Source organism: Phascolarctos cinereus, unplaced genomic scaffold (genome assembly GCF_003287225.1).
Source record: "Phascolarctos cinereus isolate Bilbo 61053 unplaced genomic scaffold, phaCin_HiC Scaffold_9;HRSCAF=440, whole genome shotgun sequence".
Taxonomy (NCBI): domain Eukaryota; kingdom Metazoa; phylum Chordata; class Mammalia; order Diprotodontia; family Phascolarctidae; genus Phascolarctos; species Phascolarctos cinereus.
The window spans coordinates 190,813,499-190,840,943 of record NW_027556402.1 but is presented as its reverse complement, the minus strand read 5'-3'; the positions used below and the strand labels follow the sequence as shown (position 1 = coordinate 190,840,943).

The window sequence follows — 27,445 nt, the reverse complement described above, 5'->3', positions numbered from 1 at the left end:
ATTTGAATTTTGGACCCGATTCCAAGTCCAGTACTCTCTGTTACACAAATGTAGTAATGCTTGGACCAGACCCATTTATTGATTCCAGCCCAGGGTTCGAGTCTCCATCTTATACCTTCTCCTTTCTAGAACCACAGGATGTGAAAATCAGATTTATAAGTTGTGTTTGGAACGGGCCTTAAAGCTCACCTACTCTGATCATTTACATATGAGGAAACGAAGGTTGAGTTATCCAGGCTCATAGGACTATTAAATGGCAGAGTCGGGCCCAGGTCTCCTGACTCTGCCTCCCACTCAGCATTCAAACCTATGTGCAAAAAAATGTGTGATTATGCAAGAGACTAAAAACAGGCATCTTCTTTAAAGGCTCTTGAATGCTGGTGGGTGCATGATATCTATTCATCAAAGGTGAGGATGGGGTCTAATTCCTTTGTCATGAAGGGTTTGACATTCTCTAAGAGGACAGACATTTAGCAGTGTGCCTATATGTGAGGCAAGGGGCTGAGTAGACTATAGAAGAAAAAAAAAATCAAACAAAACCCAAGGCTGTTGAACTGAACTCAGCTGTTAAAAGCAGAAACTTTGACAAGTGAAAACCTTTCACATCTTGGAGGGAGAGATGGAGGGCACTGAATGATAAAGGTCATTGTCAGTGCTTCCTCTGAAATGCCTCATCAAATACAAACCATCACTGTCAAAATTAACACAGAAAAGACCTCATTCACTGCTTCTTTCACAAAGTCCCCCACCCACCTCTCCCCTTTCTGGCACAATTATCTCTACTATGTAGTCACAGAATGCGAATGGTGGGAGGGACCTTAGAATGGAGAGCTGGAAGGAACATTAGAACCCAAAATGGAAAAGCCTGAAGGGACCTTTGCAGAACTTCAGAGATGGAAGGAACCTTATAATGTGGAGCAGCTGGTGTCAAACGTGTGGCCCTTCGCTCACAGTACTTACTCCCAAGTGTGGCTCAAACCAAATTAAAATGTAACTAGGAAATATTTAACAAAATAAATAAAAACATAATAAAACAGATAATACCAATATGTGGCTTTCTTAGTCAGTGCATGGTCTAAAAGGATTGTTCTGTATGGCTTGGTGGCTTGTTTCTTCTATTGGAGTTCAATATCACTAATATTGAATGTCAGAACTAGAAAGGTCCTTAGAATGTAAAATGTTAGAGTTGGCGGAGACCTTAGGACGGGGAACATTAGAGGTGAAAGGGCCTTTGATCACAGAATGTTAAGACCAGAAGGAACCTTAGTTAGTCTAATTTCCTACTTTTTTTTTTTAATGGAGGAAGGAATTTGCTCAAGGTCACATGGCAAGTCCTGAGCACTACTTCGCACATTTTTGGGGTAACATGCCACACTGACTCAAAGGGACACTCTTGGCAGTAGGATCACTTGTACGTACCCATGTCGGTCACACACTAAGCAACAGGCGGGCTAATGCTCTCAATGACAGCCTTCACTCCCCCCAAAAACCCAGAACACAGGCAAGTGTTTATTTTTCTCCAGAGCTAATACTAGGGTCAGACAAAGTAGGCAGCTTCATAGAGCACAATGAGTTAGAGGGGGCAGTAATAAGAATAACTGATGTTTTATAGTTCTAAGGTTTGCAGATAAAACCTTAAAATATAGTATTTTATGTAAATACCATTATATTAAAAATACATACATCTGTATATATGTACATATATGTTACTTGATATGAGTCATTTTGACATGATTTTATACAGGCATGCATATTTTTAATGCCAGAAAAGCCTACTCTTCCTAATCCATAAGGATGTATTTGTTACATTTCCTGCAAGTACCATGACCGTTTGCCTGGGGTACCCAAATGCCTTATATGGGTTCCACCACTCCACTTCCTACTTTCAGCAGCCTGGACTTAGTTTGTACATGTTGCACATGGTGGGGGCTTCATAAATGGGTTGAATGAATAGTAGAGATTATACAAGGACACAGAGATACTATACAAGGTCACCTACTGTCTCACAAGTACCATTTCAATTGCTTTTGACCCTTACGAAGGTCCTACTACGTGCAAGGCCCTCTCCTAGGCATTGTAGACACAAAGATAGACACAACATAGGCCTATCCAGGAGCTAATGCTCTAATTTGGGGGTCTGACATGGAAGGGGATAGGAAAATACATGAAGAAATGATGCAAGGTAAAATGAAGTCAGTTCAAAGATGTCTAGGCAAAGTGCCCTAATTGGAGGAAGGAAAGATCAGTTTCCCCCAGGAAGGTCAGAGAACACTCCATGGAGGTAGCATCTGAACTAGGCTTTGAAGGGAAGGAGGCTCTTTAATAGGTAGAGATGAGGAATTCATTCTCCCACTTCTTTACCAGAAGGGTTCTATTTCCTCAACTTTGTCAAACTACTCATCTTAATGGTTCTCCAAGTATTAACTGAGCATCCACGCTAGGCTTGATCTGAATACCATGGGTAAGCATGGAACACCTGCTCTGCCCTCTCTCAGAAAATCCACAAGCCACCAGGGAGAGATGTGATGTACACAAAATGATACGTGCAGGGATGAGTCCATGTTAAACTATAGGGTCCAGCGGAGGTGACACTTCAGTTGGGCCTTTTGTTTTAAGCACAGGGAAACAGCATGAACAAAGGAGATAAGAATATGGACTACTGGGTGGGGGGAGGGATGTGGGAGGGGGAGAAAATTTAAAACTCAAAATCTTATGGACTGAGTTCAAATCCACCCTCAGACACTTGACACTTACTAGCTATGTGAACATGGGCAAGTCACTTAACCCTGATTGCCTCACCAAAAAGCAAAAAAAAAAATGTTATAGAAGTAAATGTTGAAAACTAAAAATAAATAAATTATCATTCTCACACACACACACACACACACACACACACACTCTACTACTGGAGACACTGAGGTCTTCTCTTGGTTCAAATCCTACCATAGCCTCTTACTGTGTGACCTGAGGCAAGTCACATCAGGTCTCTGGGCCTGTTTCCTTTTATAAAAGGAGAGGATTGCACTAGATGTCCTCTGAGGTTCCTTCTAGCTCTAGATTATGATCCCAGGAAGCCCTTCCATCCTGGGAAGTCCAGCAGAATTTGCATTTCACTGGCAGACCTTTGAAAATCAAGGGTTAGTTACCTGAGGACTTTAATAGAAGCGGGTTTGAGTTAATACTCAACAAATATTTGTTGAGTACAAATATCTACAGCTTTTCTTCCCTTCTCTGTTTCAAAAAGCCACAGCACCTATTGACTACCTAACCTTCCGAAGAGCTGAGTAACTGCTATTTTTCCTCATTAATTCCACTTCTGGGTTCACCTCCCATCTCATTCTTTAGAGATCACAGGGTAGCTAAAGATGTGTTAAACTCACTGCTAACTTCTAGGGCTGTATTCCAAAGAGATCATAAAAATAGGAAAAGGACCCACATGTACAAAAATATTTATGGCAGCTCTTTTTGTGGTGGCCAAAAATTGGAAATTGATGGGATCTCCATCAATTGGGGAATGGCTGAACAAGCTGTGGTATATGAATGTAATGGAATACTACTGTGCTATAAGAAATGATGAGCAAGTAGACTTCAGAAAAATCTGGAAAGACTTGTATGGACTGATGCCGAGTGCAAGGAGCAGAACCAGGAGAATGTTGTATACGGTAACAGCCACATTGTGTGATAACTAACTTTGATAGACTTGGTTCTTCTCAGCAATGCAAGGATCTAAGACTTCTCCAAAAGTCTCATAATGGAAAATGCTATCCACATTCAGAGAAAGAATTATGGAATTTGAATGCAGATCAAAGCATACTATTTTTTTCTTTTGTTTTGTTTCCTCTTTCTTGTGGTTCTTCCTATTGGTTCTAATTCTTCCTTACAACATGACTAATGTGAAGATATGTCTAATAGGAATGTATATGTATAGCCTATATCAGATTGTGTACCATTCTGGGGAGGAGAAAATTTAAAACTCAAAAGCTTATGAAAGTGAATGTTGAAAACTGAAAATAAATTAGTGAAAAAAAAATTCAAAAAAAACTCACTGCTAAGCTGCTGGCAAAATTCCTGAGTGCCCCAACCAGATTAAAAAGTAATTGGGAAATGTTTAACATAATAAGCAAAATGCAGTGTAGATAATGTTATGTTTTAGTTTTCTAAGTAGGGATTCGTTTCTCTTTGAGTTTGACGCCACTGGTGGGCAGACAAAGGACTGCATCTGGAGTTAGAAGACTCAGGTGGGAATCCAGAGGAATGTAAACTCCTTCAAGGTGGGGAATGTTTCATTTTTGTCTTTGTAGGGGCAGGCAGGTGTCTTGGTGGATAGAGCAATGGATCTGTAATCAGGAAGACTTGAATGGCCCAGGCTCACATGGTTGGTCAGTAGCAGAGACGCCAGGTGCAGCCTGCTCTCTTTCTGCTCTATCAGAGGCTTCTGCACTTTCTGGACTGATGACACTGGGTGGTCATTTTCTAGCCGCCACCTGCTGGAAGCAGCTCAGTAATACACTATCCGTGTCATTGATCTGGTTGAGAATTGGTTCAGATGAAGGCAAATCGACGAGAGAAGGCGCTAAACAGCTGGAACCCAATGTCCTCCTTCCTCCTTGGATCATTCCCTTAGGTACATAAAAGAGGTATTTACCATTCCCTTGCCTGCTGTAAGGACAAAATGAGATAGTATTATGCAAACCCTGAAGTGCAATACAAAAGCTAGTTGCTATATCAACAGGGCTTAGCCTGTCACCTTTCTTTCACATAGTAGGCACTTAATGTGCCTTGCCCTGACCCTTAATACTTGGGAACTTTGGGCAGGTGCCTTTTCTCTGAGTCTTATCTATATAATGGAGAAAAATAGGACCTGCACCACTTACCTCACAGCGGTAAAGAGGAAAGCACTTTGCCAGCCTCAAAGACCTAGAAAGGGGAGCTCCCTCTTGTCATCTCCCTTGGCTTTCTCCCAGTTCTTCCTAGGTCCCACGTTTGTCACATTCATGAAGGAAGGACAGAGGCAGCTGGGATTAGGGAGGAGGCTCAGAGCAAACAGGGGCTGCATTTTTTATGTCCAAGAGAAGAAAAAGCCACGGACAGTTCTTACTTGTCATCATAATTTACAGTTTATTACAAAAATATACATCTTTCTTCCTTCATAAATTCACACTGGCCTTAAATATCCTTTTGGTAGGTCATAGGCAAGGCTTCAAAGACGTTCAGGACAGCTGCAGGGATAGTTAATAAGCATTTCATTGCTCTTGAAAATAGATAAAAAAGGTCTTTATTTCCTTTGGGTGCAGAAGGAAGGTGGAATTTCCCAAAGGCATCCTGGAAGACCTGTGGAAGTCTAGAAAGGACAGAAGTGTTAGTTCTGACCTCAGCTCTAATGTTCTAGTCACTAGTTCTTAATTCTGGTCACTAATTTCACTTATCCCTCCTAACTGCCCAGTTCCCCCCTCTCTTTCAATGCAACTCTTCAGCCTGGACCAGAGACTGTGAAAGCTGATGGGAAACTTAGAACACAGACTGAGAGTTGGAAAATAGCGAATGTCGCAGCTAGAGGGGCCCTACCACACAGAGTGTTCGGAGCTGGAAGGATGTTAGGGAACATCCTACTCCTGCTTCCTCAGTCTATCCATGAAGATACTAAGCTAAGACAGAGGCTCCTACTGGCCCAGGCTCACACGGCTGGTAGCAGAGACACCAGGTGCGGCCTTCTCTCTTTCTGCTCTATTAGAGGCTTCTGTACTCTCTGGATTGATGACACTGGGTGGTCATTTTCCAGCTGCCACCTGTTGGAAGCAGCTCAGTAATACACTATCCCTGTCATCGATCTAGTTGGGAACTGGTTCAGTTCAAGGCAGATTGACCAGAGAAGAAGGTGCTGAACAGCTGGAACCCAGAAAATCCAGGTGGACCTTTAACGATGTCCTGAACCCACAATGCAGAGCTGAGAAGCAGGAAGTCAGCCCGAGGGACAGGGAATTAACCCACAACCAAATAAACACCAGATATCTGTCAGGCTTGGCAACAGTAATCTGAGGAGCTATAAAAAGCCTCATTCTTGTGGGTCTTAGTAGGAAAAAGGACCGGACTCTGAGGGAGGAGACCACCTTCACTCATCAGTTAGCTGTGTGAATGTGGGCAAGTCACTTAACTTTCCTGGGACTTAGTTTCCCCACATCTACAATGCGGGGTTTGAACTTGGTGTTCTCTAAGGTCCCTTCCAGCTGACAGTCAATCAATCAATCAGCATTTATCAAGCACCTATTATGTCTCCGGCACTGGACATACAAAGGATGACCTGATCCCTTCTCTTGAGGAGTTTACATTCTAGGTTGTCTGGTCCCTTCCAGCTCTAGCCTTCCTAAGTTCTCTCTTCAATGAAAGGCCCTGGCATGTGTCTCTGGCATAGCCTGGAGGCCAGTCTCAAAGATTCTGGCCCTGACCTTGGAAGGAAGCCCTATTTGGCTACTCTAATCTGAACTGACAGATTGCTTTCTGAAGGGCACCAAGACCAGCCACAAGAAGATTTCAGGAGAAGGTTTCAATACTCCCCAAAGCTCTCCCACGACCACTGGCCATGGCCTGATATTTCATCCTTCTCCTCGAAAGCTTTGATTCTTGTTAAAATACAAAGAACTCGGGACAGCTAGGTGGTGCAGTGGATAGAGCACTGGCCCTGGATTCAGGAGGCCCTGAATTCAAATGCAGCCCCAGACACATGATATTCACTAGCTGTGTGACCCTGGGCAAGTCACTTAACCCCACTGAGCCAAAAAAAAAAATACAAAGGACTTGGGAACAGGATGCTGTTAAGGAGGGAGAAGGGAAAGACATAGCAGGAAGAGTCTAAGAGGCCAAGGAAACTGGCCCGCTTCAAACTGTGCTGAGGGCCAGTCCAAGAGCAGAGGGTAGGAGTGGTCAGAGGTCCCAAGGAGGTCCAGGCTGGACAACATGAGACTCGGTGAACAGTAGAACAGTAAATGGGCAACCTAGAGGCAAAGTAGGTACCCGAAGTCCTAGAAGGCCTGAGGGGGCCAGAGAGGAAGTGGATGAACCTATGATTTCTCAAACCTTGGCTTTCAAGTTTGGCTGTTTTCCACCTCCATCGATTCAGATCCTTCACATCCCAGGTCCCTGTGAGGGAGCGCTCCTCCACAGAAGCCACTGTCCCCAGACTCTGGAGCAGAGACTGTTAAGAAACAAAGACATCAGGTGTTGAGTTATCTGCAGGACCTACAGGAAACTTCTTTGAAAAATCTGTTTAAAATAAAATGGGCTGGGGGCGGGGCAGCTAGGTGGTACAGTGAATGGAGCACCTACCCTAGAGTCAGGAGGAACTGAGTTCAAATCTGGCCTCAGACACTTGACACTTACTAGCTGTGTGACCCTGGGCAAGTCACTTAACCCCACTGCCTAGCCAAAAACTAACTAACTAAATAAAATGGCTTCCACCAAGAAAACAATAATGGCTACAACACTGCAAATGAAAGATGACCACCACCAAATGTCTGAAAATGAATGCTGTGAAATCACAAAGAACAAGCATGGTTATAAAGAAGAGATATGGGAAGATATCTTCACCCACTGCTTTGAGGAGGTTGGAGGTCCCCAGGTGTGGAACATGGCACACATTTTCACAACTTTAAAAATACATTGGTTAGTTTTGCTGATTGTCTTTTTCTTCTTTTTTTCTTTTCTTTTTTTTTTGGCTAGTCAATGGGGTTAAGTGACTTGTCCAGGGTCATGCAGCTAGTAAGTGTTATGTGTCTGAGGCCGGATTTGAACTCAGGTCCTCCTGAAGCCAGGGCCGGTGCTCTATTCACTGCGCCACCTAGCTGCCCCCTCTTCTTTTTCTTAAAAAAATTTTATTTTGTTGTTTTTATATAGGATGGCTCAGTGGGAGGGGGAGGAATAGAGGGGGAAATTTAGGCAAAGAAAATCAAAAGACATCAGTAAAACTCATAGTGGTACAAATAGATGGGTCATAAACTTTAAGCACACAATTTGGGCATAAGACTCCTACTATAACCTGATCACAGTTTGGGAAGATCAGAATTACGCTCCCAAAGCAACACTACCTGAGGCAGATCACCGAGCTGGGGAGTCTAAACACCTGACCCACTAGGGCATTTCTGAGGTCCTCATATAGCACAGATAATTGAGAGTTAACTATGGTCTCAATGAAGAACATTCACACAAAAGGGGCAGATTAGAAACAGCTCTAGCTGTCTCTTATCTGGGACAATTATAAAGACAGTAATCAATCAATGATTCAAAAACTGTGCCCAGCATCATGACAGGTGCTGAGGGGGGTGCTGTGATGGGTAAGATACGGTTCCTGCCTTTATAATCTGGGTGGGAAGGTAAGACATGGAAAGATGAAGGAAAAAACAATAAGGGTCATTGGCTTCAAGGAGGGGAAAAAGAACCTTAGAACTGGAAGCTTAAGGGCATTGAATTCAACCTTCTTGTTTTACATATGAGGATACTGATACCTATAAAGGGCCACAGATTTAGAGTTAGAAGGGACTTCAGAGTCCTCCAGCTCCCTCATTTTCACAGATGAGGAAACTGGGGAGCAAAAAGGTTAAGTGACTTGCTCAAGGTCAACATAGATAGTAGGTATCTCAGGCTAGATTTGAACTCAGATTTTTCTGACCCCAGGCCCAGCATTCTATCCTCTGCACCACCTACTTATATGGCCACAAAACTGGAGTCAACCCATATGTTCAATGATGGGAATAGCTGAATAAACCGTCTCACTATTGAACTTGAATATTTATAATGAAGAGAGCAATGGAATTGGAGCTGAAAGATTGGGTCAAATCCTGGTTCTTGTATATACTTCCTGTGCAAATCACTTACCCTCTGGGGTTCTCAACATCCTCATCTGAAAACTAAGGGAGTTGGAGTGCATGACCTTTAAGATCCCTCCAATCTTATAATTCCAAACGATTCAAAAACAAAGAAATGTGCAAAAACTTATGTGAAGTGATACCAAATGGATCTACAAGAATGAAAAGAGCAACACAGAGATACTGGCCAAAAACTCTAGAAAAGCACAGACGGAAAAAAGAGGTAGGAAACAGAGCAAATGAACTGTCCTTTTGAAAAAGCTTCTATCACGTTATTCTTATTTTTCTCTCCTAATACAACATCAATTGTTCTGATTTTACAAGATTGTTACGCTTCAGTTTCATAGTTTGTTTATTTGGAATTTTTGCAAGTGTTAAGCTTAGGATGGAAGGTTATTTTAAAATAAAGGAATAATGGGCAGACCACTCTTGTCCTAGTGAAATATCCTCTGCCTTTGGCCCATCCTATGGCCCTGGGCATCTGCCTCAGTGAGGCTGGAACACCAGTTTTGACACTTGCTAGCTACATGATGCTGGGAAAATCAGTCACCTGTCTGGACCTCAACTTCCTAACCTGTAAAATACAGATGAGGACAGGTGAGGGCTGCTGAGAGACAACCAATTCCATCAGCCGAAAGCTGCTTTAAAAACACGAATGGCCCCGCGTTACAGAGGAGGAAAGGCCTATGGCTGGTGAACTTGGAGCAGCAGCACCACCTCATCTTCCCCCTTCCCTCCATGCGGCTCTCCCTGCTGATGGAACCCTCAGCTGCAGCCCTAACGCTCACGCAGACAGAGGCAGAGGAAGGGAGCCGGGGAGGGTGGATTCAACACCCAACTAGAAGGCAGCTTCTGGTTCAGCGGCTTACTCGCTGTCTGACCTCAGATGAGGCAAGTGACTCACCTGAGCCTCAGGTTCCATCACTAGAAAGATCCCTCTCTACCTCAACACTAGGATTCTAGGAGGTTCCTCAGCTAAGGGAGAGGCCGGCCTTGAGAAAAGCACTTTGAAGTGGTCCTGTTTGCTGAACTTCCTGTGATGACCAAATTTCTAGGTGGGAATCAATACTTCCTGTGTACTAGGCATTGGTAAACATTTCCTGTTTGGTGGTTCTATGTTACTACCACTTACCCTTTTCTCACAGACAATGGATAACTGAATCAATCCTTTTCCATCTGTGATTCAATCAACCCACCAACCCATATGGATTCTCCTTCACAAATCTTTCTAGGAGGCATGCCTCCCTCTCATCACCTGCTAAGTGCCTACTCGTCCTTTAAATCCTAACTCAAACACCACCTCCTCTATAAAGCCCTCCCTGATCCCTTGGTCTGTAAACCTCAGGCAGCTTCCTGAGACTTCAGGTTGCTAAGCAGGTGCCAAACTGAATTTCCATACTGAAAGTTTCCTACACTAATGAAGCCATAAGTCTGAATTTTAAAAAATGTCATATCCCCATTCTAGACAGTAAACCCCATGAAGATCAGAACCATTTTTTATCTAAACTTTGTTTCTCCTTGAGTACCTAATAGTACTGAGTACTGTGTACACATTAGGTGATTAATAAACGTTTCTGGAAGTGAATTAATAACATCCCTGACAGATGGCAGCTGGATCACAGATTTAGAGAAGGAAGGAAATCTTTTGATGAGAAAACTCCCTCCACCAATGCAGGTCAGTACATTTTATGTACCTTAGAGTCATACAGCGAGAACATAAAGTGACCTAGGGGGCAACTAGGTGGCACAGTGGATAGAGCACGAGAGCCCTGGAGTCAAGAGGACCTGCGTTCAAATCTAGCCTCGGACACTTACTAGCTATGTGGCTCCGGGAAGCTGTTTCCATCCTGCCCTGAAATGAGATTTTACAGTGAAAAATGGGAGTGTCCAATGCACCTGCATTACAGAGTACAAAGTACAGAGCGCTTTCTCTCAAGGTTGGCTGTAGGGACAGAGTACAGCTAAGGTCTAAAGCTAACAGGAGGAGACTTAAAGAAACCCTCTATTAGCAGGAAAGGAAGTGGGTGGTCTGATATCAGAGATGTGGAAAGAAAGCGCCCAGAGAGAAGAAACCTAAGTATTGCCAGGCCCACCTCTCATGACCCAAGGAAAGGGAAGTGGTATGTCACTCAACCAAAAGGATTCTGCCTCCAGGATGTGTGCTCCCATGGTGGAGGGTCCTTGAAGAGGACCATGTGCTTCCTGTTGGGGCCTCATGAACATGGGGGAAGGAGAAAAAGAGTGGAGGGAAACAGAGGAGCTTGTATGAAGCAATTCGGAGACCATCACCCAGAAAACAACATACACAAGGATCTCAGCATGATGGAAAGGAAATAAGGCTGAAGACACCAGACCTCAGACCTCTGGAATTATCAGTCTGGATCCCACAGGACTGAAGGAACAGAGGAGAAAGATAAAGAAACGCACAGTAGTGAGGCATAAGGCACATGGGGCCAGACATGGTTAAGCTGTTAAGTTTGTTCTGCTTGACTGTGGTACTTCCTTATGAGAGAGAGCTTTTAGGGAGGGGATGGGAAGAATGACAGTCTTTTATCATTAGAGTGTAAGCTCCCTGAGGGCAAGGACTGTCTTTCTTTTTCCTTGTATGTGCTTCCCAGTGTTAAGCACAATGCCTAGCACCCTCTAAGTGCTTAATTACTTCTGGCTGACTATCTAACTAGCCATAAGGTTTTCTGGGTGTTTTCATTTGCACGTTGACTTGGGGAAATCACAACCTCTCTTGGAATTTTGCTCATCAATAAAATCACGATGATAATACTCGTGTTACCAAAAAAGAAAATGCTTTGGTAGCTATTATTTTTTTCTACCAGGCTGGAAAGGTTTGGACATGATGATTGTATCACTGAGACTTGGTGGAATGAAAACCATGAAAAGGCCATGTCTCTGGATGGGTATATCTTATTCAAAAGAAACAGAAGTTGGATGGCCTTGTATCTTAGGAAGGTACATTCATATGAGGCAACCTAGGAACTAAAGAGGCATGATAATGAGTATCTGGGTGAAAGTTGATGGAGGGAAACGTGATTTGTCATTGGAGTATACTATAGACCACCTGGCTGGAGAGAGGAAATACATAAAACACACAAGAGGCCTAACATAGTCATGCACTGGGGTGAACTCCGGATTTGACTCCAAATCTCTGGAGCTTTCTGGTCCAGTCTTGTGATGAGGGAAAACTCCTTAGTGTGGCAAGACTCTCTCCCTCCAGGCTTATCAGGGAAGCTTTGGAACATGGGGAATTATGTGTGATGCTGACCAATTAAACGAGCAGTTTTAGAGGCAGGACCTGAACCCAGCTCTTCCTGGCTTCAAGGCTGCTCCTTTAGCCACTATACCAGGTTTCCTCTAATTTACCAGTTTTTGTGAGCTGGGTCTCTTAGGTGTGAGGTTTGCTTCAAGGAGTCCCTCTTGCTCCCTGCTCATGGTGGGACTGCAACAAGGTGAAAGGAGGAGGAGGAGGAAGAGGTAGGTGTTACCTTCAGGTTCACAGCTACAGGCTGGGAAAGATCTGGGTCTTCTCCCACCTCATATAAATGGCAGATTCGGAGTAAGACCCGGCTGAGGTCAGGCCCACTCTCCTTTCTGTGACCTTGAAAAACAGAACAAAGCAGGGAGTAGATGGTAAATCACAGCATTAATTATTCAATCAAACAAGGGATTATGAAGCCTTTCCCACTACCCTGAAATGAGAGGGATACAAAGAAAGGCAAAAACATGACCCCTGCCCTCAAAGAGCCCATATTCAGATGAACCATTCCATTTCGAGTTGGAAGGGACCACAAAGTTCACTTAATCCAACGCTTTCATTTTACAGGCCCAGAGGCTAAGTGATTTGTCAAGTAGTAAGGAGCAGAGCTGGAATCTGAACCCAGGTCCTTGGATTTCAAATCTAGCAGGTATTCTTTGTGCTCCTCCATCTTGCCTCTTGCTCAGAGGAAGCATCCAAGGGGAACTTTACACAAAGAGTTTGCCAGCATGAAAGGGGATCTACAGTGACTTCATTCTTTCTTGAAGACACAGCTTTTCCCACTAAGGAACAATTTGTGTGCTTACCTCTTCCAGGAACCCTTGCTGAATACACCAGCCCACAATGACCCTCTCCCTTCCCCTTGGCTCTTGCTGTACTTAACAGTCTGACATATAATTCAGTGCTTCGTTGTTTTCTAATTGTCCCACAGTTGCTTTTATTGCCTCAAGTGCCTCAAATATCTAGAGAATTGGAACTGCAGTCGGATGGAAAGAAGCCTCTGCCTGGTAGCAGACAATGTCAAATATCAGCTATGGCTTGTTCCATGGGTGACCCTGGGCAATTACGTCTCTCTCTGGGACAAACTTTTCTCATCTTTTAAATGGTGCTAAGAAAACCTACACTACCTAGAAGCTCTTTTCTGGGTGCAAAGAATTAGACGTTGAGGGGATGCCCATCAATTGGGGAATGGCTGACCAAGTTGTGGTATGTGATTATGATGGAATACTATGGTGCCGTAAGAAATAATGAGCAAAATGCTCTCAGAAAAACCTGGAAAGACTTACATGATGACAAAGTGAAATGTACTATGTACAAAGTAACAGCAATGTTGTAAGATATTGTAAGATATATTTTTTGTAAGATATGTGTGCAAAGTAACAGCAATATTGTAAGATAACTGTGAATGACTTGGCTATTCTCAGCAATACAATGATCCAAGACAATTTGGAAGGACTTATGATGAAAAATGTTATCCATCCCCAGAGACAGAACTGATGGTGTCTGAATACAGATTGAAGCATATTTTTTTTTAACTTTCTTTTTCTTGAGTTTTTTTTCCTACATTTTCTTTCACAACATGACTATTATGGATATGTTTTGCATGACTACACATGTATAATCTATATTGAATTGCTTGCTTTATCAATTGGGGTGAAGGTGGGGAGGGAGGAAGGGAAAGAATTTGGAACTCAAAGTTTTAAAAACAAGTGTTAATAAATGTCTTTAGGGGCAGCTAGGTGGTGCAGTGGATAGAGCACCGGCCCTGAAGTCAGGAGTACCTGAGTTCAAATCCGGCCTCAGACCAAACACTTGACACTTACTAGCTGTGTGACCCTGGGCAAGTCACTTAACCCCAACTGCCTAAAAAAAAAAAAGACAAAAACAAAAACTGTCTTTACATGTAACTGGGGAAAAATAAAATACTAAATAAAAAAAGTATCTCTTTCTCCACTTCCGGGCTACCATTGGCCTTTTAGTGTGTTGAATATGTACTGGGGCAAGGTAGGGAGGTGAAAGAAAATTTCTTTTCTAACTCGCCATAAATGAATGAAAAATTTTTCAGATTAAATTACTTGTTCATGAGTAACAGTGAGTAAATTAAAAAGAAAAGAAAAGAAACCTATACTACCAAGTCAGATCTCTGAAAACCTTAGAGCACTCCAGACATGTGAGCTACTATTAGAATGAATACAATGACACATCTTTTATGGCTCATGAACCAGCACTGGGCTGGGCACACAGCACTTAAATTCCTAGGCACTGATGTTACAAACTCATCAATGAGAACAGTAAGAGCAGCTAACGTTTATACAGCACTTTAAGGTGTGTAAAGCATGCTACTTAGAGCACCCCATTCTTGCTCACAACAATCCCATGAGGTGTGTCATTTGTTCTTTGTAACAGCTTAAACAATATTTGTCGTTTGTAACAACAAACTAGCAAGTGGCACTTCTCTTTCTAAGTATCAGCTACTATTATCCCACAGAAGGAAGTCTACTTTAGAAGGAGTATATGCACAAAGATCCCGCAAGGATTTCAGAGAAGATGGAGGTCACTTAAAGCTGGAGTCATAGTAACGGAAGGGGTTTTTTTAAGAAGAGGGCGTTCTTAAGCTAGGTTTTGAGGTATTACAGAGATCTGGACTCATAACCAGGGTGACCGGGGGATGGACTTGAAGTCGTCAAGGCTCTTAGGTGGCTGGGGAAGTCATTCAGTCATCACAGTCACTAGTAATCACTAAGGGAACTGAGGTAGGATAGTTGCCTAATAAGAACTGTTCCCCCATCTCCTCCCCATCCTCCCAGGAAAGCCTGCCTCACCTTTCTGCAGATTCTGCAGATGCTCTGTGTGGTTACAGCCGTACTGCCACCCAGGAATGCTGAGAATCTGGAGGTGAAGACTGGAGGGGAGGGTTGGAGCATCTTTCTGGAGGTATCCTGGTGGCATCTGGTTATTAACTGCAAGATGAACCAAAACCAATTCTCCATGATTTGTGAAGAACACAGAAAGAGAGACAAGACCTAGTAATAGTGTCAGCATTCAGCAAAACTGTGAACCAACAATTCACTGCCTTCCCACACAGCTTTTTCAGGGCTGTTCTCACCCTACTTTCTTACCTCTGATGTGGGCTCTACTGCCCATTACATCTAGGGCCTGCTCTAAACTTTCCAGACCAGTAATTTCCATATTGGCTGTCTGTGCGTAATTGCACTATAGAGTCTTTAGGGCAAAGATCAAAATCAATATTGTACTAGGAAAAAGAAAAAAAAAACAAGAAAGTATGCTATATAGTTCAGGTAACTCCTATTTAAGTTAACTGCTAATACCAAAAAAACCCCACCCCAAACTAAAAATGGATTAAAGAACAGATATCAACACAGATAATTAACATTTCCTAAAGATGCTAAACTGATGTAAATTAACTGCCATTAAGAGAAATCAAAAGATACTGGAAAATGCCCTAAGCAGTAAACCTGGACATCCTTGCCAAGCGGAAAGATGTGATAGCCAAGGGCAACAGTACTCTCCAGTATAATACTGGTTGAAAGCTATGATGGAGAAGCAATAGCACGACTGATAGAAGCAGTTCAGGAAAATCCAGTCTTCAGAAAGCTTGGTCAGACACACAACTCGAAATTAGAACAGAAAGAGATGAAAAATCAAAAAGATCTACAAAGAGTTTTATTCTAATTCTCCTCTACAAAAATTTTAGCTATGACAACAAATTATAACTCAAGTCCATGCAGGAGAGTAGGGTCAAAATAATGGATATTTCATAGATCACTGATAAAAGGACCAAATTGTAACTAGCTGTTTATTCCTTTAAAAAATGCTTTATAATAATAAATTTAAATATAGCATTTGTTTCTTGGAAGATGTTTTCAAGATTTATATAGTAATATATAGTAATAGTATGGGAATTATATAGTAATACTAGTAATAAGAATGGCTAGCATTTATATAGTGCTTTAAGGCTTGGAAAGCACTTTACATATGTTATCTCATATGATGATGATGATGATGATGATGATAGCAGCTAACATTTATATAGTGCTTACTACAGGTCAGACACTGAGCTAAGTGCTTTGCAATTACTATCTCATTTGATTCTCACAGCAACCCTGTGAGGTAGGTACTATTATTACTCCCATTTTATGGATGAGGAAACAGGCAAGCAGAGGTTAAGAGACTTGGCCACACAGCTAGTAAGTATCTGAGGCTGGATCTGAATTCAGGTCTTCCTGAATCCAGGTCCAGCACTCCATCCACTGTGCCACTTAGCTGCCTACTTTAAAAAAATAAATGTGAAAAATTCATGGTTACTAGCTTGAGGCAGCTTAAGTGGAGAGTCCCATTTGAATTTCAGGCAAAATATTCCACTGGTAGTTCAGACTCTGAGAAAAGCCCCACCATTAATTACCTGGTGAAGTAACTATTATCCTTGCACAATGTTTTGACAGTTCAAACACTTGATGTCTGACCTTGGATAAAGTGCTTGCTGAGCCTCAGTTTCCTCAACTGTAAAATGACCACAATAATGCCTGGAATACTTGCTTGTCCAGGTTGTTTTGAAGAAGTGCTATTTAAATCTGAGCAATTTTTACTTATTTCTCCATTGACCTAATGAGGACAATCTAGTTTGAGCATCTGGCTCAACACAGGATTTATTACTACAAAAGAACTCTGAAATAATTTAGCTCAGTTCTCTCATTTTAAAGAGGGAGAAACTGAGGCCCAGAGATAGTAACATTTCTTTAGTCACACAGTGAGTGAACAGCAGAGCCAGGATTTGAACTCACATCTTGTGTCTTTAAATTTTGCATTCTTTCTCCTATATCACATTAGCAAATACTTGCCAATGACTATGATGTTTCCCAAATATAGGCTACTGAGTGTTTTGAAAATGGACCCCTACTTACTGGGTAATTCTCCAAATATAACGACTGGTCTGTGCTCCAAAGCCATTCTACTCATCTGATACAGAGCAGTAGTGACGGGCTTGGGTCCTAGGAGGAGCCACAAAGTTGGCCGAACCACTGATGTATCATTCAAAGTGAGGTTGTAATTGAGGTCCCACTCAAAGTTGTTCCACAGTCTCCTATGTAGCATCACCTGTTAAAAAAATGTCATCTGGGTGGTCACTTCTTCCACTATCTCTCTTAATGAGCACCCAAGGAAAACGGCCATTCTTCCTTTTACCTCTATCTGCCCATTTCCTTGACTAGAGACACCATGTGATCTTTCAGACAGCAGGACAAGCCTGCTTCTGTTATCCTCCATGAAAGCAGTCTGCACCATGGGATAGTAATTCTGTAGACATAAAATACAGGGAAATGAAATGAATGACTTTGGGCAGAATACAAGCAATACCTCAAAGCTGTTGGAAGTCAGAAAGATGTGTAACAACCTCAATAATCCCAATGTGGCACAACCCAGAGGTAAACTCTTAAAAAAGACCCAAGGGCTTCTTAATGAGTTTTTATGAAACTCATGTATTTTAATCTACGGAAGCTATCCTTAAGCCTTCATTTAGAGTCTACTTACTCTTATATAAAACTTTAACAAGTCTGAATATGTGGTTAGAACCAGAAGATTAGAAAGAGGACCAGGGAACTCTGCAAGCTGCAGTAACACTGATGGCAATGTTCAGTGAGAGCTGATAGTGACAGGGGAAAAACTGTAAGAATCAGACAAGCCTGGCACCTTGGGACCATTTAGTATCAGGCTATACAACCCTTACACATAAATTTGGTCACATCCTTCTTCTGTTCAAAAAATCTTCAGTGGTGCTCTATTACCTCTGGGATAAATAACTCTTTAGCTTGATTTCCATAATAGGGAACCAAGCTTCCTTTCCAGACTTATCTTAAATTCTCTCCCCACAGATTCTACATTCTCTGCCTGCTGAACACAAACCTTAGTTCACATGACTCTCTATCTGGCAATGTCCTTCTTTGCCTAATGCCTTCAAAGCCCAATTCCAATGCTACCACCTCCACGAAATGGTTCCTGATGCCATGGGTCACCAACACCATTCCTCCTCAGACCTTCCTGATATACTAATCTATTCCTGAGGAGTACGGTTCTCTTGGTATGTGTCATATTCACTTATTAGACTGCAGAGCTCCATCTAGAGTGTAGGCACTCTAGATCTTTTCTAGACTTTTTAACCTGACTCTAGAATCTGGAACTGTTCTCTGCATACAGCAGGTGGCTTGTAAATGTTTGCTGAATGAATGAAAAGCCTTAAACAAATCAACAAACCTTAAGGCCATCATTGTCTTAAAGCCCAGTATAATAAGTGAGGCTCTAATTATAACACTATGTCATTAAGGAAAGAAAAAATTCTGTTCAGATGACTTTTAGAAGGCAAGCTGATGGCAAAGTTTGTAAAATGATCCATTTTTTTTTCTGGAAAATAATTTGGTATTATGTGAGAAGTCACAAAACTGTTCATATCCTCTGACTTAACGATCCGTGTGTGTGTGTGTGTGTGTGTGTGTGTGTGTGTGTGTGTGTGAGTGTATACACAGAGATAAATATTGTGCTTAAGCACATATATATTTAGATGCTATATATAATGATTATTTTTATATATGTATATAATCATAGAAGCACTTTTTGTGGTAGAAAAAAATTGGGGAACTGCTGAACAAATTGTGACATATGAATATAATGGAAAAACAATGATTATACAGAATTCAGAAAAGCATGGGAAAATCTGGATTAACTGACACAGAAGTATGCAGAATAAGGAAAGCAACACAGAGAAAGATTACAATAACATAGCAAAAATAACAATAAAAGGCAGGTGAACTCGTATAATGATCAATCTTGGTCCCAGAGAATTGGTAATGAAAGAGTCATTAGCACTCTGTGGAGAGATGAGAGATACTGAACAGGGTATATGCATTATCAGATAAGGTCACTGTGTCCACTGTGTCCCTTGGCTTTACTGATTCTCCCATTTATGAGGGAGAATTCAGTTGTGAGGCTGGGGTCTAGATATGTTTGTGGTGTAAAATCTAAATACATTAATAAAATAGAAATGTTTGTGGTGTAAAATCAAAATACATTAATAAAATACATTAATAAAATTTTTAAAATTACTTTAAAAAAAAGGCAGGTATATGTACAATACAGTTTGGGAAAGTTTCCATGCAAAATGGCTATATTAACTGTGGTCAGTGCAGTGATCTAAAGTGATTTCAGAGGATAGAGAGAGACTTCAAGTTTCACCTAAAATCCCACCTTCTGCAAGAAGCCTTAACCACCCCATCCCCCCACCCCTTAATGCTAATACCTTCCCTCTAAGATTATCTCCAATGTATCATGTCTATATCTTGTTTGTATATAGCTGTTTCTATGCTGTATCTTCCATTAGACTGTGAACTCCCTGAGGGCAGGTTCTGTCTTCTGACTTTCTTTTTATTCCCAAGGCTTGGTGAAGTACCTGGGCCTCATAAATACTTGCTGACTGACTGTTAACTGACTGATAGTGGAGCATGACAGAGGAATCCCAGGAAGGAAAGAGGCCTACATCACCAAAGAAGATCACGGTATTGATTGTTTCACTCAACAATACTTCTTGGGGGTGCTGGGGGGGGGGGTGAAGGGAAGAAGGGAAGGAGAGGAAAGTCTCTGGGAAGTAACAGTAATATATTAAGAAATTATTAAAAAGTAAAAAAGGTAACAGTCACTCTAAGACATGGAAAGTGAGTAGTACTTACAGCTGTGAGTTTAGTCATATAACCTCACATATGTGGACCAACTCCTTTCTCACTCATGTCAGCTGAATAAGGCACCTGTGCCTTGGTACAGAGTGGGTCCTGAGGATTCCTGACTCTCAGACTTTCAGGAACCTCAACAATGCTTACCCGAGCCACGGTGTTATTCACATATGCTCTGTAAGTCCTTCTCTGCATCTGATAGCCATTGTTGTCTGTATAAAGGACTTGGCCACTGTTTAAATCCGTGCTTGTCCTCAGGACTGCCTCACGGTTCAGATCCAAGGGCCCCACCCTGTACTCTTGTTCTATCCTGTGACAGAGCAGCTTCCCATCATAACCCTTTGGGATACTGTAGATCCGAGAATAGGCAGCATAGGTATAATCCTTTACTGTGAAATTTCTATTAAAAAAAAAAAAGCAGCAGGTATCATGGGATGAATAAATGAGAAACAAGTGAAAAAGTGAGGTTGGGAATTACGGGGAACCACCAGGATTCCTTATGTGGAAGTGAGGTTTTTAGTTCCTTTTGTGGGAAAAAGTAGGAACAAAGTAAATTAGGTTTCACACTCTCTCCTAAACAGTGCTGGTGATTTTCTGCTTACACTGGGTCCCTACTACATTCATCCCCTAGTCTTGTGATTTTCTCAAAATTCTCATCTTCAATTCCAGGGATTTTTTTCTCTTTCTGCTACTGTATATGATACAGTAAGGTTCCAAAGAACCTTATAATACAGGACAATTTTCCTTGTTCATCTTGGTTCTGGTTAGCTAATAGTTTAAATGGGTTTGTACGGCCTAAATATTTATGATTCTTGACAATGGTTGACCTCAGCAGGCTAGTTTAGCAGTCACCATTCCTCTCATATTCTTTGTTAGAGTTCAAATGCCAGCCTGGTGAGATCATGGTGGTAGTTGTCACAGTCTCCAATTATAGACCCATCTAGACAACGCTTGTTGAATAAATGCTTGTCAAATTGCTTTTCTGTTACAAGGGCTTTACATATTCCCTTTCTGTTGATCATTACGATAACCCTAAGAGTCTGGTAGTGCATCCACCTTTGTACCTCCCCTAGTGCCTAGCACAGTGCTGCCCCTCTAGTAAATGTTTATTGAACTCAACTGAATTATGACTCCCATTTAGAGAAGAGGGAAAGCCAAGTTCAGAAAGATGAGATGACTCATCCAAAGGTCACATGGCTAGAAAGTGGCAGACCTGGGACCTGAACCTCTCTCTTGATTCCAAGTTCAATGTCTTCTCTGCAAAAGTCTCACTGTGTCATGGACAGAGGCCTAACTTGAAAAGTCAGGAAAACCTGAATTCAATCTCACTTCAAACATTTATTAGTTGTGTGATCCTGGGCAATTCACTTAATCAGTTGGTCAATCAATAGGCATTTATTAAGTGCCCAGTATGTGTAAGGTTCTGTTCTTAACCTCTCTGAGCCTCAGTTTCTTTATCTATCAAATGGAAACATTAAGCGCACCTACCTTACAGGGTTGTTGTGAAGCTTGAATGAAATAACATATGTAAAACACTTTCCAAATCTTAAAGTGGTATATAAATGTAAGCTATCATTATCAATACTGTCTTAAGATGAACATTTTATATCAAGCAATACAATTATACCCTAGAAAAGTGACTCCAAGCTTGTGTATTTTTTCTTTTAGAAAATATAAGTATTTTAATATAGGTGAGGTTGAGAGGTGATTTTATGTGTATTGGGTATGGGGGCTGGGCAATGGAGGCCCATCCCCCAAGCACATGTCGCATGCCCTGCTCTCCACCAAACCACATGGAAAGGTGTGATGAGATACCACAGAAGGGGCCTCCTCTCTGATTCGGGGCACAGGCAGGTATACTGACTGCTTCTAGTCCTCTGATCTAGCAATGACGATGGGCCTTCTTAGCTGGCTGCTGAGCCAGAACTGGGAGACAGACAAGACTCTAACGGGGGCAGCTTCCCCTCTCTTTCCTGCCCGGCTGACTTGAGTGAGGAAGACATTCTATAGAACTCCGGGTAGGGAAAGGCCAACGTGGGCTTCTGTGCATTTGTCCTTTCCTATTCATAGGTGAAGGAGTGTGTGACTAAGCCACAATCGCATGAATTTCAAAAGGTTGGGAGAGGGAGCTGCTGGAGGCTGGGGAGGTGGCGTCCATGCCAGATTTTGGGGACAGCAGAGTCCAGTGAGAAACAAAGTCTCCAGCCCACTGTTTGCCCCCGCAGAAGTGGGCTGAAGGCAGCTGAGAGAGAAACTGCAACTCACTCAACAGCCATGCCACATCCAGAGGTAAACTTGGTAGGACAAATGCTCTGTAGCAACTGCTTTGAAGTTGAACCCATACTCCCCAGGGACCAAGGCGTCTGGGGGAAAAGTGGGCCTCCAAGCGTCAAAGGGGGGAAGAGTGCACACCTCTCTTATTGGTATTTTCTCAGTAAATAGCCTTTTGTAAAAGCTAACTGATTTAACTGGTTAAAGGAAGCAAAGGTGGAGGTATCAACTGGCAGATACTACCTGGAGACAGATATCAGGGAAAATGCACTGGCAGGGAGGCTTCAGCACTAGATCCCTTTGGGGTACCATTAGGACCTCTGGAGGAGACGTGGCCTTTCTCAGGGAACTGACTCATCAGTGTGAGCAGAAATTGAGAATAAGGATCCTTAGAACTTACACAGATGACACAGGGAAAATTTCTGAATACTAACTGATTGGGACACCATGGATTCTACTTAAAGAACATAAAGAAACCTCAGAGAAAAGCTAGTATCTAAGAGGAGCAGATGATATACAAAAGTGACTAACAAAAGCACAACAAAACAGCCCCAGTCCACAGAGAAACTTGGAGGGGGGTGGAGTTTAGGCTCAGATGCTTCACAACCCTTTCTCTGACTCTGAATACATCACTTATGGGTTTCAGTGTTTTCCTCAACTATAAAAAGGAGGAATTGTACCACAATCTGGAGTCCATGAATTTTCTTTTTATTTGATAACTACATTTCAGTTTTATTGATTTCCTTTAAACTTGTCTGTATTTTATTTTATATATAGAAAATAATCTGAAAAGGTATCCATAGGCTTCACCAGCCTACCCAAGCAATCTAATACAGAAGGGCTGGCCTAGATGATTTTTAAAGATGTCTTCCAGTTCTAACATCTTTTGGTGCACTCTATAAGCCCCCTTCCTGGCTCTGACATTTTATGAATTCTTCCTCTATAAAAGAAGTGAACCCAAGAAAACAAGAAAGTCACACCATATTCTGCAAACTGATTGGAAGGTTTCCTCCATACTGACTACCCTTCAGTCATTTCCACAGTTTCATCGTTTCCCTTCTGTAGCTTAACTTACATATTAAATGATGCATAACCACCAAAATTTTGTCTGATGATAAGAGTTACACATTGAGAACACGTTAGTGGAAAGAGCAACATGCAAGCTCCTTGAACACGGTGACTATTGCTCTATTTGTTAACTCTGGTGCCTTGCATAATTTCTTGTACATGGCAGATACTTAATAAATGTTTATTGAATGCAGAGGACTTGGAATTAAGAGACTTGAGGTTTGAGTTCCTTCTCCACTATTTACTGGCTGTCTGACTTAGTTAATTAGTGGCTTAGTTAATTTGAGTCTCAGTTTCCTTCGCTGTAAAATGGGTATGACAATGTTTGTACTACCTTCCCCTAGCATTTTATAAAGATAAAGGTATATCATTGGATTTTAAAGCTGGAAGGAATATTAGATATTATTTAGTTTGAGCTATCTGTTTTACAGAAGAGAAAAATGAAGCCTAGTAGGGGAAATGACTTGTCCCATATCAGACACTGAGTCAGTGGTTTTTGAGTTGTTGTAGTAACTTTTTTTTTTAAGGCAATTGGGGTTAAGTGATTTGCCCAGGGTCACAAAGCTAGTAAGTGTCAAGTGTTTGGTCTGAGGCCGCATTTGAACACAGGTCCTCCTGACTTTAGGGCCAGGGCTCTATCCACTGTGCCACCTAGCTGCCCCTTGTTATAACTATTATATTTACTCTCCCTGCTTTGGGGAGAATCAAATGAGTTAATCTATAGTAAATCCTTTGGAACTGCAAGGAGCTACATAAACCTGGGCTGCTGCCATCAGTAACATGAAAAAAATCAAGCAAATAATAACTCACATTCCTAGACTACTTTAAGGTTTTCAAAACTTTGCAACTTATAGATGAAGAAACTGGGGCCCTATGAGGTTAAGTGATTTGTCCATAGCCACTCAGCTAATCAGCTCCTGAGATAGGATCTGAACCTTGGACGTCCTGATTTGAGGTTCTATACTTGATCTACGAGGTCTTGTGGACTCTTGGCAAATCCTTGTTTAAAGAAACTAGTCTCTGATTTCAATTTTGCAAATATTAACTTATTAAAGAGAAAAGATTAAATACTCAGAGCAAAATGCTAAGCTGTCTCCACAGCTTAGCAGCGTTTTAGACTGAAAAGACTGCTCACAAGCAGGAAGTGAAAACGGTCCAGTCTGCAGCCTAATACCTTACCTGTAAAAATACTGCCGGATCTCTGTCACTAGTTTTCCAGCCACAATTTCCAACCCCACCACATCTGATGCTTGAACAGCCGATCCATCTGGGGTAAACAAATAGTTGTCTGAAATCGGTCCGTGCTCCAAATCAGCATTCACTTTATACTCCAGGAACTGCTGGGTGACTTGTACAGTCTGGTTACTCTCCCTGTAAAGATACAAGAGAGCAAACATTCCTTGCTCATTCGTTATTTTCACAGGAAGATATGCAGCAACCTGAGCAGTCATCTGCTGTGCAAACACCACTGGACTTAGAGCCAGAGCAAGCGTTTATTAAGTGGGTGCCAGGTGAGGCGCTAGGTGCGGGGGATACAAAGAAGAAAATGAAATCTCTGCCCTTAAGGAGCTTACATTTTATTGGACAAAACAAAATACGCAAGGGGAAGCCTACCCAAACCACAAACAAAATGAACAAAAGTCATTTTGTAGGGAGAAGCATGGCGGTGGAAACCACAAGGATAATGCAAGAACTGGCACCAAGGCAAGGATTCTTGGAGGCATTTCAGGTGTGCGTGAGAGAGCCCTGAAAATGCATGGAAAATCATGTGTGAAGAAGAGAAAGAAAGTCACTCAACAAATAAGTTACTCAACAAACAAAGGCAGGCAGCACAACACGGTGCAGAGAGTGCTGGAATTCTGGTCCAAAGGTCTGGAGAGGTCGCTCTGCCTCCCATGCTATGAGACCTTAAGCAAGTCAAACAAACGGGAGCAGGCTTCCACACTTGTAAAATGGGTAATACCTGCCCTGCCGACCTCACAGGGTTGTGAATGGGATGGGGCTAGTCTCTTCTAGGCACACAGGCAGTCAAATTTTAATCATAAATTCATTACGTGTATCTGTAAGATGCCCAGAAGTCAGAAGAGACCTAGGAATGTGAGAGGTGAGGAAGTAATCCTAGAACATTAGTAGCTGATAGAGTGCTCAAAAACTGACAGAGTTTTTAATGCTCATTTGAACCCTGTAACAATCCAGTGAGGTAGCAGGGGTAGAGGTTCACGTTCTATAAAGGAAGAAACTGAGTCTCCCAAAGTAAGTGATTCTTTCACAGCTGCACAGCTAGTGAGCTAGAATCAGGATTCTAAACCAGTTCTTCTTGATTCCAAGTCTGACACTCTACACTTCGCGCCATGATGCCTCTCATAGAACACAGAACCTAGAATGTTAGTGCTTACAGATGATTTCATGCAATAGGCTCATTTACTGATGAGAAAACAGGCTGTGACGTGTACCAGGTCACACACCTACTGGGACAAGGACCTATTCTCCTGACTCCCAATCTGGCATTCTTTCTCAACACACATTTATTGAGCAGCTACTGCATGTGAGGCCCTAGGGATACACTACACCATCCTGGGAGGATACAAGACTTCATCTTGTAGTGGGCCACAGTAGGTACTCAATTACAGTCTACAGTCAACCCCAAGCCTCTTCCTGTGCATGTCCCACCCCAGTAGCTCTCACAGGCTATTCAGGAGGTGTGAGATGTGCAACTCAGAAGTTGGATGGCTAGCTGACCTCAGTAGAACCAAATGGGTGTGTCCGTGTGAAGTGATGGTTAGTCTGCCGGTGTCTAACCATGTGTCAGTGAATTGGATTGTTCCAATAATATCTGTACAGGCAGATGCTGCAAGACTTCTCAGAAAACTGTCACTCCCAACCTCCCCAGCATACATCAGGTAGCCAAGAGCCATTAGTGAATTGAACTGAGGATGCTGTTTGCAGAAAGGCCTGGCTCCTGCCTTCAGGGTGAACTTGGGCTTTGCTCAGTGCCTCTTTTCCTCCATCCCTGAGGGTCAAAGCAGACTAGTGCTCATACCCTAATAATAACAGCTCAAGCACTTGAAGTTTTATAAACAGGGCTCTAAATAAAGTCTAGGTCTCCCAGGCTAGAAGTGCAGAGACTATTCATGGATCTGGTCCCACACTGATTAGCACCAGAGCTTGTGTTCTGTTCTGTTTTTGGACTTTGGCCAGTTCACCTTTCCTTTGGCAACCTGGTCCCTCCTCACCCCCTCTTCCTGGAGGCTCACCACATTAATGCTGCTATCAGTGAGGATACCTGCTCAGCTTAGCTCACTGCAGCTCAGAACTCCTGAGCTTATGACGCCTACCAGCTTCCACCTCCCCAGCAGCAGAGAGTATAGGTATGTGCCACCCTCCCCAGATTTACAGGGCTTTTCCACACACCAAACTGGAAGGTGGGGAGTATAAGTATTATTGCCCCATACTGTATCAGGAACCCGAAGTTCAGAGAGGTTAAGTAAATTACACTTACTCCCCTAAGATGTGTGGTAGCTAGAATGTCAACCCAGGTCTCCTAACTATTAGACTAGTATTTTTTTTAGCACTATCCTGTTTTTTAAAAAATTCGTTTTAGTTTTGAATTTATGATCTTAAGATCTCTAATCAGGAAAGTTGCTTTTATCACATTTTATGGTCTAGAGCAGAGGTGTCACAAATTAAAATGTAATTAGGAAATGTTTAACAAAATAAATGAAAATACAGTACAACATGGATAATGTGAATTTGTAGTTCTTAAAGTCAATATAGAGCCTGCAGGGATGCTTCCATGTGAGCCTGACACCACTAGTTTAAAGTGCCTTACTGCATTTTAGCACCCTAGCCTAAGCTGCTGGCCTGGCCCCAAATCCCTGCTACCTCCTTTTCTTCCCCTCCCCTCACTGCTCCCTCCTACTTTGCCAGCACCCACCAGTCCATGTTGAGGCCCTTCATACTGAGGCCTCCTTGAAGAACAGTTGGTCTGACTCTGTGGTAGAGGGGAAAAGCACCAAACTCCGTCAGAAGCTCCTGGATTAAAATTCCAAGCCCCAATTCCCATCTCTTTTTTTTTTTTAAATTGGCGAGGCAACTGGGGTTAAGCGACTTGCCTAGGGTCACACAGCTAGTAAATGTCAAGTGTCTAGTCTGAGACCAGATTTGAACTCAGGTCCTCCTGAATCCAGGGAGGTGCTCTATCTACTGTACCACCTTACTGCCCCCCCCCCATCTCAATCACTTCTTAGCCT

The 27,445-nt window shown here is 42.3% G+C and overlaps 1 protein-coding gene across 9 annotated transcripts in view; it reads right to left on the bottom strand.

Annotated features, from left to right (window-relative positions):
- Positions 1–4,131: 4,131 nt before the first annotated feature.
- Positions 4,132–27,445, bottom strand: part of MAN2B2 (mannosidase alpha class 2B member 2) — an 81,280-nt gene continuing 57,966 nt past the window's right edge. For 7 of the 9 annotated variants that reach the window (XM_078148814.1, XM_078148816.1, XM_078148815.1 and 4 more), the window contains 7 exons: positions 24,375–24,566; positions 20,004–20,256; positions 17,326–17,436; positions 17,046–17,238; positions 14,946–15,083; positions 12,353–12,465; positions 5,249–7,189 (listed from right to left, as the gene is read on the bottom strand). In XM_078148814.1, coding sequence (XP_078004940.1) covers positions 6,752–7,189; positions 12,353–12,465; positions 14,946–15,083; positions 17,046–17,238; positions 17,326–17,436; positions 20,004–20,256; positions 24,375–24,566 — 1,438 coding nt within the window. In that variant the 3' untranslated portion in view covers positions 5,249–6,751. Of the gene's footprint in view, positions 7,190–12,352; positions 12,466–14,945; positions 15,084–17,045; positions 17,239–17,325; positions 17,437–20,003; positions 20,257–24,374; positions 24,567–27,445 lie in introns of all 9 variants that reach the window. The other 2 variants (XR_013484166.1, XM_020992094.2) reach the window with 2 other exon arrangements.